This window comes from Telopea speciosissima, chromosome 7 (genome assembly GCF_018873765.1).
Source record: "Telopea speciosissima isolate NSW1024214 ecotype Mountain lineage chromosome 7, Tspe_v1, whole genome shotgun sequence".
NCBI classification, from domain to species: Eukaryota; Viridiplantae; Streptophyta; class Magnoliopsida; order Proteales; family Proteaceae; genus Telopea; species Telopea speciosissima.
The window spans coordinates 29,380,249-29,392,844 of record NC_057922.1 but is presented as its reverse complement, the minus strand read 5'-3'; the positions used below and the strand labels follow the sequence as shown (position 1 = coordinate 29,392,844).

At 41.0% G+C, this 12,596-nt stretch overlaps 1 protein-coding gene across 1 annotated transcript in view; it reads right to left on the bottom strand.

Moving 5' to 3' along the window:
- The window catches only part of LOC122668427 (RNA-binding protein BRN1-like), a 28,014-nt gene extending 18,874 nt beyond the window's left edge, over window positions 1–9,140 (bottom strand). The window contains exons 1-2 of the mRNA XM_043864992.1: window positions 8,877–9,140; window positions 8,591–8,673 (exon numbers count right to left, since the gene is read on the bottom strand). Of these exons, the coding sequence (XP_043720927.1) occupies window positions 8,591–8,673; window positions 8,877–9,051 (258 nt within the window). The 5' untranslated portion in view covers window positions 9,052–9,140. The remainder of the gene's footprint in view (window positions 1–8,590; window positions 8,674–8,876) is intronic.
- Between the last annotated feature and the right edge of the window lie 3,456 nt (window positions 9,141–12,596).

Genomic DNA, 12,596 nt, shown 5'->3' with positions numbered 1-12,596 from the left:
TATGGAGTTGACTATCAGGAGACCTTTGCACCGATGTGGCAAAGCTCAACACTTTGTCGGTGTTATTATCTTGTCTTGCAAATCTTGGGTGGGGTCTTGACGATTAGATGTCAATGCCTTTCTCCATGGGGAGCTTGAGGAGGAGGTATATATGGACATTCCACCTGGTTTCTTTGATGACAGGACTAAGGGCAAGGTTTGTAAATTGAAGCGTGCCCTTTATGGCTTGAAGCAGTCACCCAGGGCCTGGTTTGGTAGATTTCATAAGGCTATGATTTCAGCAGGTTACACGCAGAGCAATGCTGATCACACTTTGTTTATCAGACGACTTGGTGACAAGGTTACTCTTCTCGTAGTCTATGTGGATGATATTGTGATCACTGGTAATGATGATGCTGCAATCAGGGATTTGAAAATTCTTCTTGGCCGTGAGTTTGAGGTCAAAGACCTTGGTCCCCTAAAATATTTTCTAGGGATAGAAGTTGCTCGATCTTCAAAGGGCATCTTTCTTTCTCAAAGAAAATATGTCCTTGATCTATTGACTGAGACAGGGCTACTTGGCTGTCATCCTTCAGATACTCCTATGGAAGCTACTACAAAACTTAGGAGAAAGAGGGTGAGCTGGTTGACAAGGGTGCTATCGGTTAGTAGGCAAACTAATCTACCTTTCCCACACACGCCCGACATTGCGATTCTTTGTGAGTTTGGTGAGTCGTTCATGCACGATCTATATTCCTCTCATATGGATGTGGTCCGTCGTATTTTGAGGTACTTGAAGTCTGCTCCAGGAAAGGGAATTCTTCTATCTGCCAATGGTCACTTGAAGGTTAAAGCCTATACTGATGCCGATTGGGCTGGTTCTCCGACAGAAATCTATCTCTGGCTAATGTTCCTTTGTGGGTGGAAACCTTTCGAGGCGGAGCAAAAAGCGAAATGTTGTAGCAAGGTCTAGTGCTGAAGCCGAATTCCGCGCAATGGCACAAGGAATTTGTGAACTTCTATGGCTTAGAGGGTTATTGCAGGATATTGGTGTTGCTGTCCATCTTCCAATGATGCTTTATTGTCAAGTGACAATAAAGCGGCTATTAGTATTGCTCATAACCCTATCCAGCATGATCGCACGAAACATGTGGAGGTTGACAAACAGTTCATCAAGGAGAAGATTGAAGCTGGCCTCGTTTGTGTTCCCTTTGTGAAGTCTTCTGATTAGCTAGCTGATGTGTTCACTAAGGGATAGAGTAGCAAGCTGTTTCATCCTATCTTAGTCAAGTTGGGCATGCATGATATATATGCTCCAACTTGAGGGGGAGTGTTAGTTATATTGGGCCAGAATACCGTGGGGGTATTCTGGACTTTTTTCCTTTATTATTTGTTAGTTTCTTATGTGGTTTAATCCCACATTGCTTATGTAATTATTTTTACTATTTCATTATAGTTATAAATACAATGTGCTTGGGATGAACTAATCATCCAAGCATTAACCTAATTCAAATCTGTTTCTACAGTCTGAGTGAACCCTTTTGCCATGAGTCGTGCCTTATATCCATCCACAGTGCCACCCACCTTCTGTTTCACTACAAACACCCACTTGCATCCAACAGTCCTTTTCCCTGGTGGAAGAACCACAAGCTCCCATATGTCATTTTTTTTCAAGGCATCCATTTCTTCCATCATGGTTGCCTTCCACTTTCCATCTGAAAGAGCTTCCTGCCAACTTTGAGGAATACGAACAGAAGAAAGATAAGAAACAAAAGCACGAAAAGATGGAGAAAGGGAATCATAAGAAACATTAGATATAGGGTGTTGAGTGCAAGCCCTAACACTTTTGCGAATGGCAATAGGTAGGTCAAGAGAAGAAGTATTACCAGGTGGAGAAGTAGGTTCTGGATCCGGAGTTGGATGGGTACTTGTGTTGTAGTGGATCGAAGCTGCTTATGTCTGGTTCTGCTCTTTGTATAAACCTTCAAATTGGATGCATCAATCCTCCGCTGAAATTCACCAATGGTTTTCGGGACTGGAGTGATCTCCCCTTCAGTAGGAATTTCGGTAATCTCCCCCTGTGTAGGAACATCTCCCCCTGAAGAAGAGGGAGGAACAGGAGCAGGAACCTCCCCCTGTATAGGAACATCTCCCCCTGAAGAAGAGGGAGGAACAGGAGCAGAAATAAGGGCAGACTCATCATGCACATACCTAAGGGGGGTCTATGGTCAACACATCTTCACTAGAACTCTCCCCCTGAAGAAGTGGGGACGAATAATAGGAGAGTCACATGAAAGACAACATCCATACTTACCATGGTACATCGGGCAGGAGGATAATAACACTTGTACCCCTTTTGGGTAGCAGAGTAAACTACAAAAATGCAGCGGAGACCACGGGGCTCAAGTTTACCAGGGGATCTAGTATCCCTAGCATAACAAACACAACCAAACACCCTAGGGGGAACAATAAAAGAAGAGGAGCCATGTAATAGCTCAACAGGGGACTTAGAACCAAGAACCCGAGTGGGTAGCCTATTAATTAAATAGGCCACAGTGAGGATAGTATCCCCTTAATAAAAGGAGGGAACATGTTAAGCAAACATAAGTACTCTAGCCACCTCCAAGAGATGGCAATTTTTCCTCTCAACCACACCATTTTGGGCTGGAGTATCAACACAGCTGGTCTAATGTAAAATCCCATGGGCAGCAAGGTATTTTTGGAACTGACCGTCCATATACTCTGTCCCATTGTCACTTCTCAAGACTTTGAGAGTGGCATTAAATTGGGTCTGAACCATCTTATGAAAATGCTAAAAACGCTCACTTTGCAATTTAGATTTTTAGTAAGACCACTAATAGAAAGAAGATTAGTAGTGAAATTGGGAATATGCAAAACAGAAGACAAGGTAAGAGAAGGTGAGCAGCTAATGGATCCTTTCCCAGAAACCGATGAGAGGGAGCCGTCAGCCACTCTGACTTTATCCTTGCCAGAAGTAGGAGAATAGGTATGAAAAAGGCTAAAAGAACCTGTCATGTAATCAGTGGCACCAAAGTCTATGATCCATGGAGTGGAGACAACCAATGCACCATGACCAGAAAAGAAAAACCTGAACGAGCAAAGTGGAAACCTGATGGAGTGGAGTAACTAGCAGGAAGAGATGTAGTAAAGGCAGCGGAAGTCTGTAACATACGCCTGAAAGCCAATAATTCTTCTTGGGAGAGACCATGTTCAGCAGTGGGGGCTATAGCTACACTTTCAATGTGATTAGCCTTGTTTTTAGTTTTACCACGACCACGTTTGGCCTCAAAATCAGTAGGCTTCCCATATAATTTCCAGCAATTAGCCTTAGTGTGATATGGTTTGTTGCAATGTTCACACTTTACAGGCTCTTTTGCTGAAGCAGCCGAAGCATTACTCTTAGATTTAGGAATAAGGCTGGAACCAGCAGCTTGTAAATCTGATCTCTCAACCGTAGGAGTGAACATAGCAGCCCGATAGGTCTCCTCAGTGTGAACAAAAGAAAAAGCCTACTCCAATGTTGGGAAAGGAACCCGACCAAGACCTTGCTCACGAATTGGATTGTATTCAGCATTAAGACCAGCTAAGAAATCATAAACACGAATCTGGTCCACATATTTTCGATAGGCAGCAATGTCCGCAGCAGTAGAAGGCTGGAAACGAGAGTAGTAATCCAATTGTTGCCATAAGCTCTTGAGGGCAGCATAATATTTAGAGACAGACAACTCCTTCTGTGTAGTGGCATGGAATATCATACGGATCTCATAAACTTAAGCGTCATTTCCTAATTGTCCATAGGTTTCCTTGGCAGCAGTTCATACTTGTGTGGCTGTTTCAAGGAGAAGATACTGACTAGAGAGGTCAGGTTGCATGGAATTCAATAAGAATGACATAACCATAGCAACATTAGCAGTCCATCGATCCTGAAGAGGACCCTCATCAGGTGGTTGTGTAGAGGTGCCAATAAGATGGCCAGTGAGTCCTCTTCCAGCCACAGTCAAAGAGAGAGATCTGGCCCATATTAAGTAATTTGTACCATCAAGTTTAATAGCAGCAGCTTAAGGAAGGAACTCAGTCCTGGACTGACCATCACCTCTAAAGGTAGCCGTGGTAAGATCAGACATAATGCAGCCAGCCAAGCAAATAACAGATCGATATAGGCAAAATCGATCAAAAATTTTGGGAACTTGATATCTTCAAAAATCTACAACAAAAGGGGCTGGAATGAAGGTCGAGTGCACCAATAGGATAGGGAAGGCTTCCCTAAAAAAATCTCCCCAATCAGATGGCTGAAACCCTAAGATCGATATAGTGTCAGGGTTTCCAAAAAACCATGACAGTTGAGATCGATAAAAGGAAGGTCTTCAATTGTAGATGAAGTAACTTAATAGATGTTGTCCGAAGCCTGCTAGTTGAGCTCCAAAGTAAACAATCAATCCCCCAAACTGATATAGGATTGATTTTCAAGAGATAGAAGCAATCCAAAAAATCGCAGAAGAGGGGAGGCAGCAGCTATCGAAGAAAAAATATATATTCAGATCATCTATGTTGAGGTGGGATGGAGGGCAGCATCCAGATCATAATATGATCACCTCATTAGTGCTGCCCTTGAAGAACCAAGGAGAGAAGAAGAAGAGAGATTGAGAGAGAAAAGAAGGGAGAAAGTGGCCAAGATCCCTCCCCTTGCGCCTCTTTGTCTGGCCCTTCTGGCCCATCCGGTTTAAATGGCCCAGATCCCTCCCCTACCAGCTTTCTTCTCCTTGCCGCCTCCCCTTCTCTTCGCCTTTTCCGTCGCCGTAACCTCAATTCCCCTCCTTTCCCTAAGAAGCGTCCCTACCTTTCCTACTCCTTGGCCGCCCCTGAATTGAATTCGCCTTTCCATTTAGATTATAGATTCATTGCTCAAAGCGGTGAGCCTATTGACCCAGGTTAGTCAGCCTTTTTCGAGCCGGGCTTGGTTCTTTGGTTCTTTGGTTTATCTGGCTTATTATTTTTTAGCGTTTTTTTGGGTTGTCCCTGCTTTTTGGTAGGGGTGGGGTCAGCTTTTGCTTGTATCCTCTCCCCCCCCTCCTTTCTTCTCCCTTTGGTAATTGAATTATTTATTCATCCAAAAAAAAAGAAGGGAGAAAGTGATGGAAAGAAGTTCTGTATAACCTAGATCAGAGAATTGGCTTTGATGCCATGTTGGAACCGCTTCCTCTAAAAGGCCGGCCTTGTAGTAAAGTGAGGAAACAATATGTATATCATACAGGAGCTCTAACACAAAGGACTATCTAAAAGGGGACACGGGTGGATAAATAGTTTTTAACATAATTCTAGATAAGGTGTCACGACGTGTTAATTCACCGTCCCACATCAGCCCACTCCAAAAGGTATCAGAGGCTATTTGGCCGATTGATCTACCTCTCACATACCCGGCCGGATATCACATTTGTTGTAAGCCTGTCAGTCAATACATGCATGATCCTCACTCTTCTCACTTGGAAGCAGCATATAGAATTCTCCGTTACCTTAAGTCATCTCCTGGAAAAGGAGTCTTGTTCTCTCCTCATAACCACCTTCGGATAGAAGCATACACTGATGCAAATTGGGCCAGTAGTCCTGATGATAGGAAGTCCACATCTGGGTATTGCACATTTGTTGGAGGAAACCTAACTACTTCGAGAAGCAAAAAGCAAGCTGTTATAGCTCGATCTAGTGCTGAAGCTGAGTTCCGAGCTATGGCCTAGGGGATTTGTGAAGTTCATTGGCTCAAGAGGCTTCTTCAAGATTTGGGGATGTTTATTGATCTTCTTATGTGGCTCTACTGTGGTAGCAAGTCCGCAATCAGCATTGCGCACAATTCGGTTCAACATGATCGTACCAAACATGTTGAGATTGACCTGCACTTCATCAAAGAGAAGTTGGAACAAGGGCTAATTTGTATTCCATTTATTCAATCTAGTAATCAGTTGGCTGATATCCTTACCAAAGGAATCAGTCCTAAGTTATTTTTTCCTATAGTTAGCAAGTTGGGCATGTTTGATATGTATGCACCAACTTGAGGGGGAGTGTTGTAATATAGGTTCAAGGGTAAAATTGTCCTAGGGGTAATTATATCCTTATACCTATTCTAGAATGTTCACTATCATATTATAAATAAAGCACGGCTATGGTCACATTGATCAAGCCAATATTCACGGAATTCCACAATTTTGTATCGTATCCTATCTCGTCTTGGTTTCTCAAAAAACCAAGAAACTCGCCGAGATCTTGCAAGTTCTCGAACTATGGATACCATTAGTGAGAGACCAAAATACGATGAGAGGCCATGGGTGAGAGGCCTGAATCTAAGATAAACTACCCTATCTTCTTCTTTCCTTCTTTTTTTTTAATTTTATTGGTCTAAAATTTCTACAAATCTGAGAACCGATCGAAGTATTTTCTGTTGCTGGAACAGAAGTGTGCGATCCTCTTGTAGAATAGTTATCACTTGTGATTGGTCTACATTACCCGATTCTCGATCTGGGTTCTCGAATGGGTTTAGACCGACCCATGAAACCGATCTTAAATCAATTCCCCCAGTGTTGAGAAAAACTCAACCACGAGTTTTGTAGAAGGGCAAGAATAAAAATACTTGAATAGAGGCTATCGACTCCTTGTTTGCAACTTGAAAAAAATCCAAAAATAAAGCTTTGGGGCAGCATCCACGTCTGGAAAATTGTGCGAAAGAATGAACTCAATGTATTGCAGTAGAGTCTATTGTATCTTCACCCATAATAATCGTTTCATCTTCCTTGGCCAGTACTTGTTGTCCCACATCCGAACTATCCTACTCTTGTGTAGATCCATTCGGCTCGTCCTAAGGCTGCACTGTCGATATCACTGTCTTTGACTACAAGCATATTTTGTCAATCAATCCTTGAAAAATGAATGCCTAGCACATGTGAGAAGGTTGTAGGGTGCAAATTTCTATCACAATCAACAACGCCTTTTTCATTCTTCTAACCACTCTAGACCCAAGTTAATAATGTGTTGAGAAGATTTGAACACTTCACAAGAATCATCATCACAATATGAGAAACAGAAATTCAATGAATACGAAATCCTCAAACTGAATAATGATCTGGTTGGTCTTTGATAGCATCTCGACCACAGATCACGAGAGGAAATTGTTGCTTTGCCTTTCATCAATCAACAAATTAGCAAGCTTTCCACTGGGCAAGCGAACTTTATCTGCTATGTAGTTGGAAGATCTGTGCCAGATTCAAAGTTGAAGACCCAAGATTCCAAAACTAGCTCCGGCCCGGATCAAAACCACTAAAATGCGGGATTCGCTACATTGTTTTAGAAACTTGGGACTGTTTTGGAATCTAGGTCCGAAGTCAAACAACTATTTTGGGTAGGAGTTTGTAATGGTTCCGCTATGTTCAGAAGGCCTAAAATAGGGTGTCCTAGAAGTTTCATGACCTAATTTGGCCATTTGGCCCTCAAAACCAACAATCATAATTTGCAGGGGGAATAAAGTACAAGTTTCAAGCGAAACTTTGGTTTCAGTAAAAACATTTCAGTTTCGAGCTTGGCTGTAACCAGGCTCGAAACTGAAACCTGGAACCTTAGGTATATGAGAGGTTGGAAGGTCTCAAGGGTGATCAATGTGGGACTATTCTCCCTACACTCCCCCACGTGTAGGCAAGATGGAACCGTCGTGCTGCCTACACATGCACAAATGAATAAAAGCAAGTCTGGAAACATTGCACCAGGACTAGAGAAACCAGCATTGATACCATGTAAACATCCAACCCAAAAGCTTGAACTATTGGGTGGAGGGACTCAAGTATATGAGAGGACAGGCCCCAGGGATAACCGATGTGGGAATATTCCCCCAACACTTCTCATACTTCAACAAACTGCAGCTGAAAGGAACATGTTAACACAAACACCAAGAAATACAAAGAAACAAAAACAGAGCAAAGATGACATAGAAATTTAACGTGGTTCGCAAACCAACACGATGTGCTACATCAACGAGCGAAGCTGAAGATGATTCACTGTGTAATGGAAGAGAAGTACAGTGGAGACCTCTCAAGAACACCAAAAATCGCAACAAGAACTCTCCCCAGAAAACCCTAACTCGGAAACCCCCAAATCTTACTTTTTCACTTGCTTACACACAATAAGATAATAAAACAAAACGAATACTCCTCCAAGTTGGGTCGATCCATCGGGTCGTGTCATACCTATCGGTCCAAGCCCTATGCTACCATCACAGACCTCACACCAAATCCCTTTCGGGTAGCCACAAAAAAATGTTGGAGTGGGGCAAGCTTCGAAAAGGGTACAAGAATTCGAGCCACAAGTATCAGAACATAAAGTCAACATTCAACTAAACAACAATCAAACCCTAAGCTCAACCCATACTCCCATAGGAAAACCTCAAACCTTACAATATCGGCTCATAGCAAACAGATCAGTGTAGTCCCCCCCCCCCCCCGCCAAAAAAAATTTTAAATACAGTGTCAGTACTCTCAAGTGATCAAAAAACAATGAGACTGTCAACATAACGACTAAAACCACATCACCTATGAAAACGGATGAGACTTCAACTCACCCCTGGAAGCGTTCGCTTGTTATGACACGCATCGACTGCCTTATCTGCTTCCTGCCTGGACGGACATGTCAAGAAACAACAACCTGTAAAACGAAAACCAGATATAAAAACATAGAAATAAACTAAAATGTCAATCTAGGGTTTAAACAACCGCGAGTACCCATTCAAAATCACACACGCATAAATCGCTCAGAACAGGCATTCGCAATTCGTCCAGAGTGAACATATGATAACAAAATGCAGAAACAATTTGAAGAACAAGAGTTGAAGGCAGAGTTTTCTCAACCTCTGGAATCACGAGTAGACTTGTCTTTGAGGATGTTGACCTCGTCCACCAGAGCAACTTCCTTGAACATTGCGAGAAGCTGAGCTTCGGTCATGTGCTTTGGGACCTGACCGACGAAGAGCTTCACTCTCTCTCTCTCTCCACTAGATTTTGGAGTTTTCTCTTCTTCCGCCATTAATGCCGAGAGTGTTCAGTTTCCAGTACTCTCTGCAACTCTTTTGGATCGATCCTCACAAGCAGTCTTCGCTCGTTGGAAAACTTGGAAATGAAACCTTTCAGGAGGGTAAAGTTGGGTCTGTACAAGTTTTATTTATAATTTTGAATCTTCTAAATGCCCCGGGACTTGACCATAACTACGAAAACAACCTCCAAATTTGCCCTGATAAGACATAATAAATTCATGTTTGGAATTTTTTTTCCTTAAATGACGTAAATGCCCTGTCGTTAATCTCAATCTTTGCCTGTTACGTTAGAACGTTGAACGACTTTGTGCAAGCGACCTGACTTTTAATTTTTAAAGACTCTGCAGTCTAAACATGGATCATCCGTACGTGTAGGTGATCGTACATTTGAGAGTCAATCATATATTTATTTTATTCTCATAAATACCCTTCCTCCCCTTGTAAATGGCAAAAATAGGATAATTGGTTGCCTCTCACATGTATGTACACCAGCATGTACAAGCAGAGAAATTGGACTTGGGAAGTGAATCGTTATCATCTATGGTTCCTTGACCGGTGCGGTTCCCTAGTGCCTCTCACAAGAGGAGGAGTGGGACCCACCTGGGGCACTTGATAGAACACTCTACCCGGGTGGGATTCACCCCCCTCTTGTGAGACGCACTAGGGAACGACATCGGTCAGGGAACCGCATACGATAAAAATTCCTTGTGTAGTCTATTTGGGACCACTATCAAGAACCGCCCCGCTACAACCCTATATTAGATCGTCCAACTGTCCCATTAATAAACGAGACGATATTGAAATCTGATTTTGATACCGAATAATAAATGGGACAGGACGGTTTTGGGATGGAATTCCCAATGGTACCAATACCGAAATACCATTTAGATATCAGAACTTTTAAAACTTTCAGTACCCTTCCAAAGGTATATTTCATAATATTCTTGTATCGCATAATTTGATGTATTTTAGTGGTATTTTATCTTGAGTATTTTTTTTATTTTTGAGTTTCAATTAATGGACCTTTAGTTATATTTCTATAAACTTGTTTTATTTATTTCAGCCTCATTAATTTTTAGATGTAATTCATCCAAAAAAAAAATTTCTTAGACGTTGAAAAACTTACATATAATTTTAGGGAGTTTGAAGAAGTAAAACCATGTAAATTGTATTAATTTCGTATTCTAAGTTGTTTTCGAATAATGAAACCATTTGGAACCATTGAAGATCTTCTCCCTTTTTTATCGAGCCTAGAACCCTTTAGGAATTGATACTATCCCATCCTACTAATATTTGGAACTCGGACCTATGTTTGGTCCCATTTACTAAATACTGGGATTGGCACCTTTAGTACCGGTATTGGTATGGACACATATCACACGTCTCAAATACCGGGAACCATCCCAATTGATACCCTTAATGTGCACCATAAGGGTATTAATTAGTTAGTTTCTAGTTTAAACGGTTTGGTTTGTTCAATTTGAATTCAAATTGTTTTCAAATTGATAGAAACAGAACCAATTATAAATAGATTTTTAGTTCCCAAATCGAAACCGATTGATAACTGGTTTTGGTTATTTGGTTTGCAATCGGTTCCGGTCATGTACTCATGTGTTTATTACCAGTTTGTTTCGGTTTGGTATACAGTTCGTAATTGGTTTAATCGGTTCCGTTATTCAGCTTAATCAATTTTATTCATTTGACTCGGTATTATTAGTTTAACAATCGGTTTTATTTGGTCACAGCTTAATTTTTCAATTCATTGCCACCATGATTTTTTTTTTTGGAGGGGGCTTGCTTCCTCCTTCCCATAATTCGTATGAGCATACAAAACTAATAATCTTTAGAGTAATTAAAACATCATAGGCTGTACCCCAAGAAAAAAAAAATGAGAGAGAGTGGAAAAACAAAGTAAAGGAGGGCCGGGAAGCAGATCAAGGTTTAAAAACCCGGAATTAGGATTCAGTTCAGTCCCAATTTCGAACTGAATTGGCCTCCAGATTGACATATTCAAAGCACCTAGGGTTTTTCCAAACAAGATTGGCCAAACTGGTCAAGAGGATCGGAATTGGCTTATCCAAACAAGATTCCTGTGCGGGACCACTTTAGTGTTTGCTCTCCCCTAAACATGAAGTACATACCATTTTTTTTGGGGGTGGGGGAAAGGCGGGGTTGGGAGAGGGGAAGAGAAAGGGAAGGGAAGTGAGTTCAGAATAAAAATGATAATGATATATATATATATTTTTTATAATTATAATTGTGTTCAACTTTTATTAAATATAGTAATTAAAATGATCAAATAAAATTGTTTTTATTCTTAAATTTAATTAATTTTACCGTAAAATTTAATAATCTTTGGAGTTAATTACTTTTTTTTTTTGGTAACAAATCTTTGGAGCTTATAACACAACAATAATAGGTGTGATTATAAAATTTTTGGGAAGCAGTTTTCTGTCCAGGAGTGTGGCCTATGCGAGTACTCCCATGTGTCTATCTCTCTCCTCTTTAAAACAAGAGGTTAGAGTTGTCTTTTCATATGGGGAGGAGAGAAATAGGCTCATGGGAATGCTAGCGTAGGTCACACTCCCAGACAGAGTTCTTTTTACCAAAAATTTTTTATTTTAGTTTTTATTTAATTGTGTTTTCCTTCCCTCTATTTCCCTTGCAACTAGACCAAACTCAAGCCCTAACGGCAAAACTGATGAGGTACCCAAGCAAATGAATTAAGTTCAGGTGTATGATTTGTGCTCACCATTACAGGCCAGACCGAATTACAAGGCTAATTTCCACTAAAGATACCTCGCAATTAAGTGAAATCAAAATAACATTCCCTGAATATTTTTCCCTGGACTAAGTTTCCCTCCAACCATAGAGGACGGTTCACCCACCATCATAGGATTCACAAACCCCTCCTAGGATTTTTGTACGTTCCAAAATATCCTCATAATACCCTCTCCCGCCCCGTGTTGGATGGGATCCCATTCAACGTGGTTGAGGGAAACTTAGTCCTTTTTCCCCTTCTATACTCTTTATTTTTTACAAAAGCGTTAAGCACTTGTCGAAGGAAGAATACCTTGACCGTGAAGTGACCCTGAACTCCTGTATCACCAGTACGGGTCAAAAATGCCTTTCCCCATGCTAATAAAAGAGTTCAATCTCTACGTGAAGAGATTCTCAATTATCCAAAACTACCAAGAGAACACATAACACTATAAAGGGGATGCCTGGACATTCTTGGGAAGGTATGCCATTAGATGACATGGTAAATGATTGAATTCATGGTTTGAAACCCACAACCAGATACAAGATCATTCTCCAATAATTCCAATTTGAATCGGATTAAAATTGGTTACGAATCGCTGGAACCCTAAATAATAAATACGAGAAGAAGAAACAAACATTTCCACATATCTTTACACCTTGTAGATTTAATTACAAGAGGTAAATTTCATTGATTTTCTCCTATTTTACTGACTAAAAAAAAGGAAAATTGTCAAAAAGAAAGATATAAATGCATTCATTGCCTATTCAAAAAAGG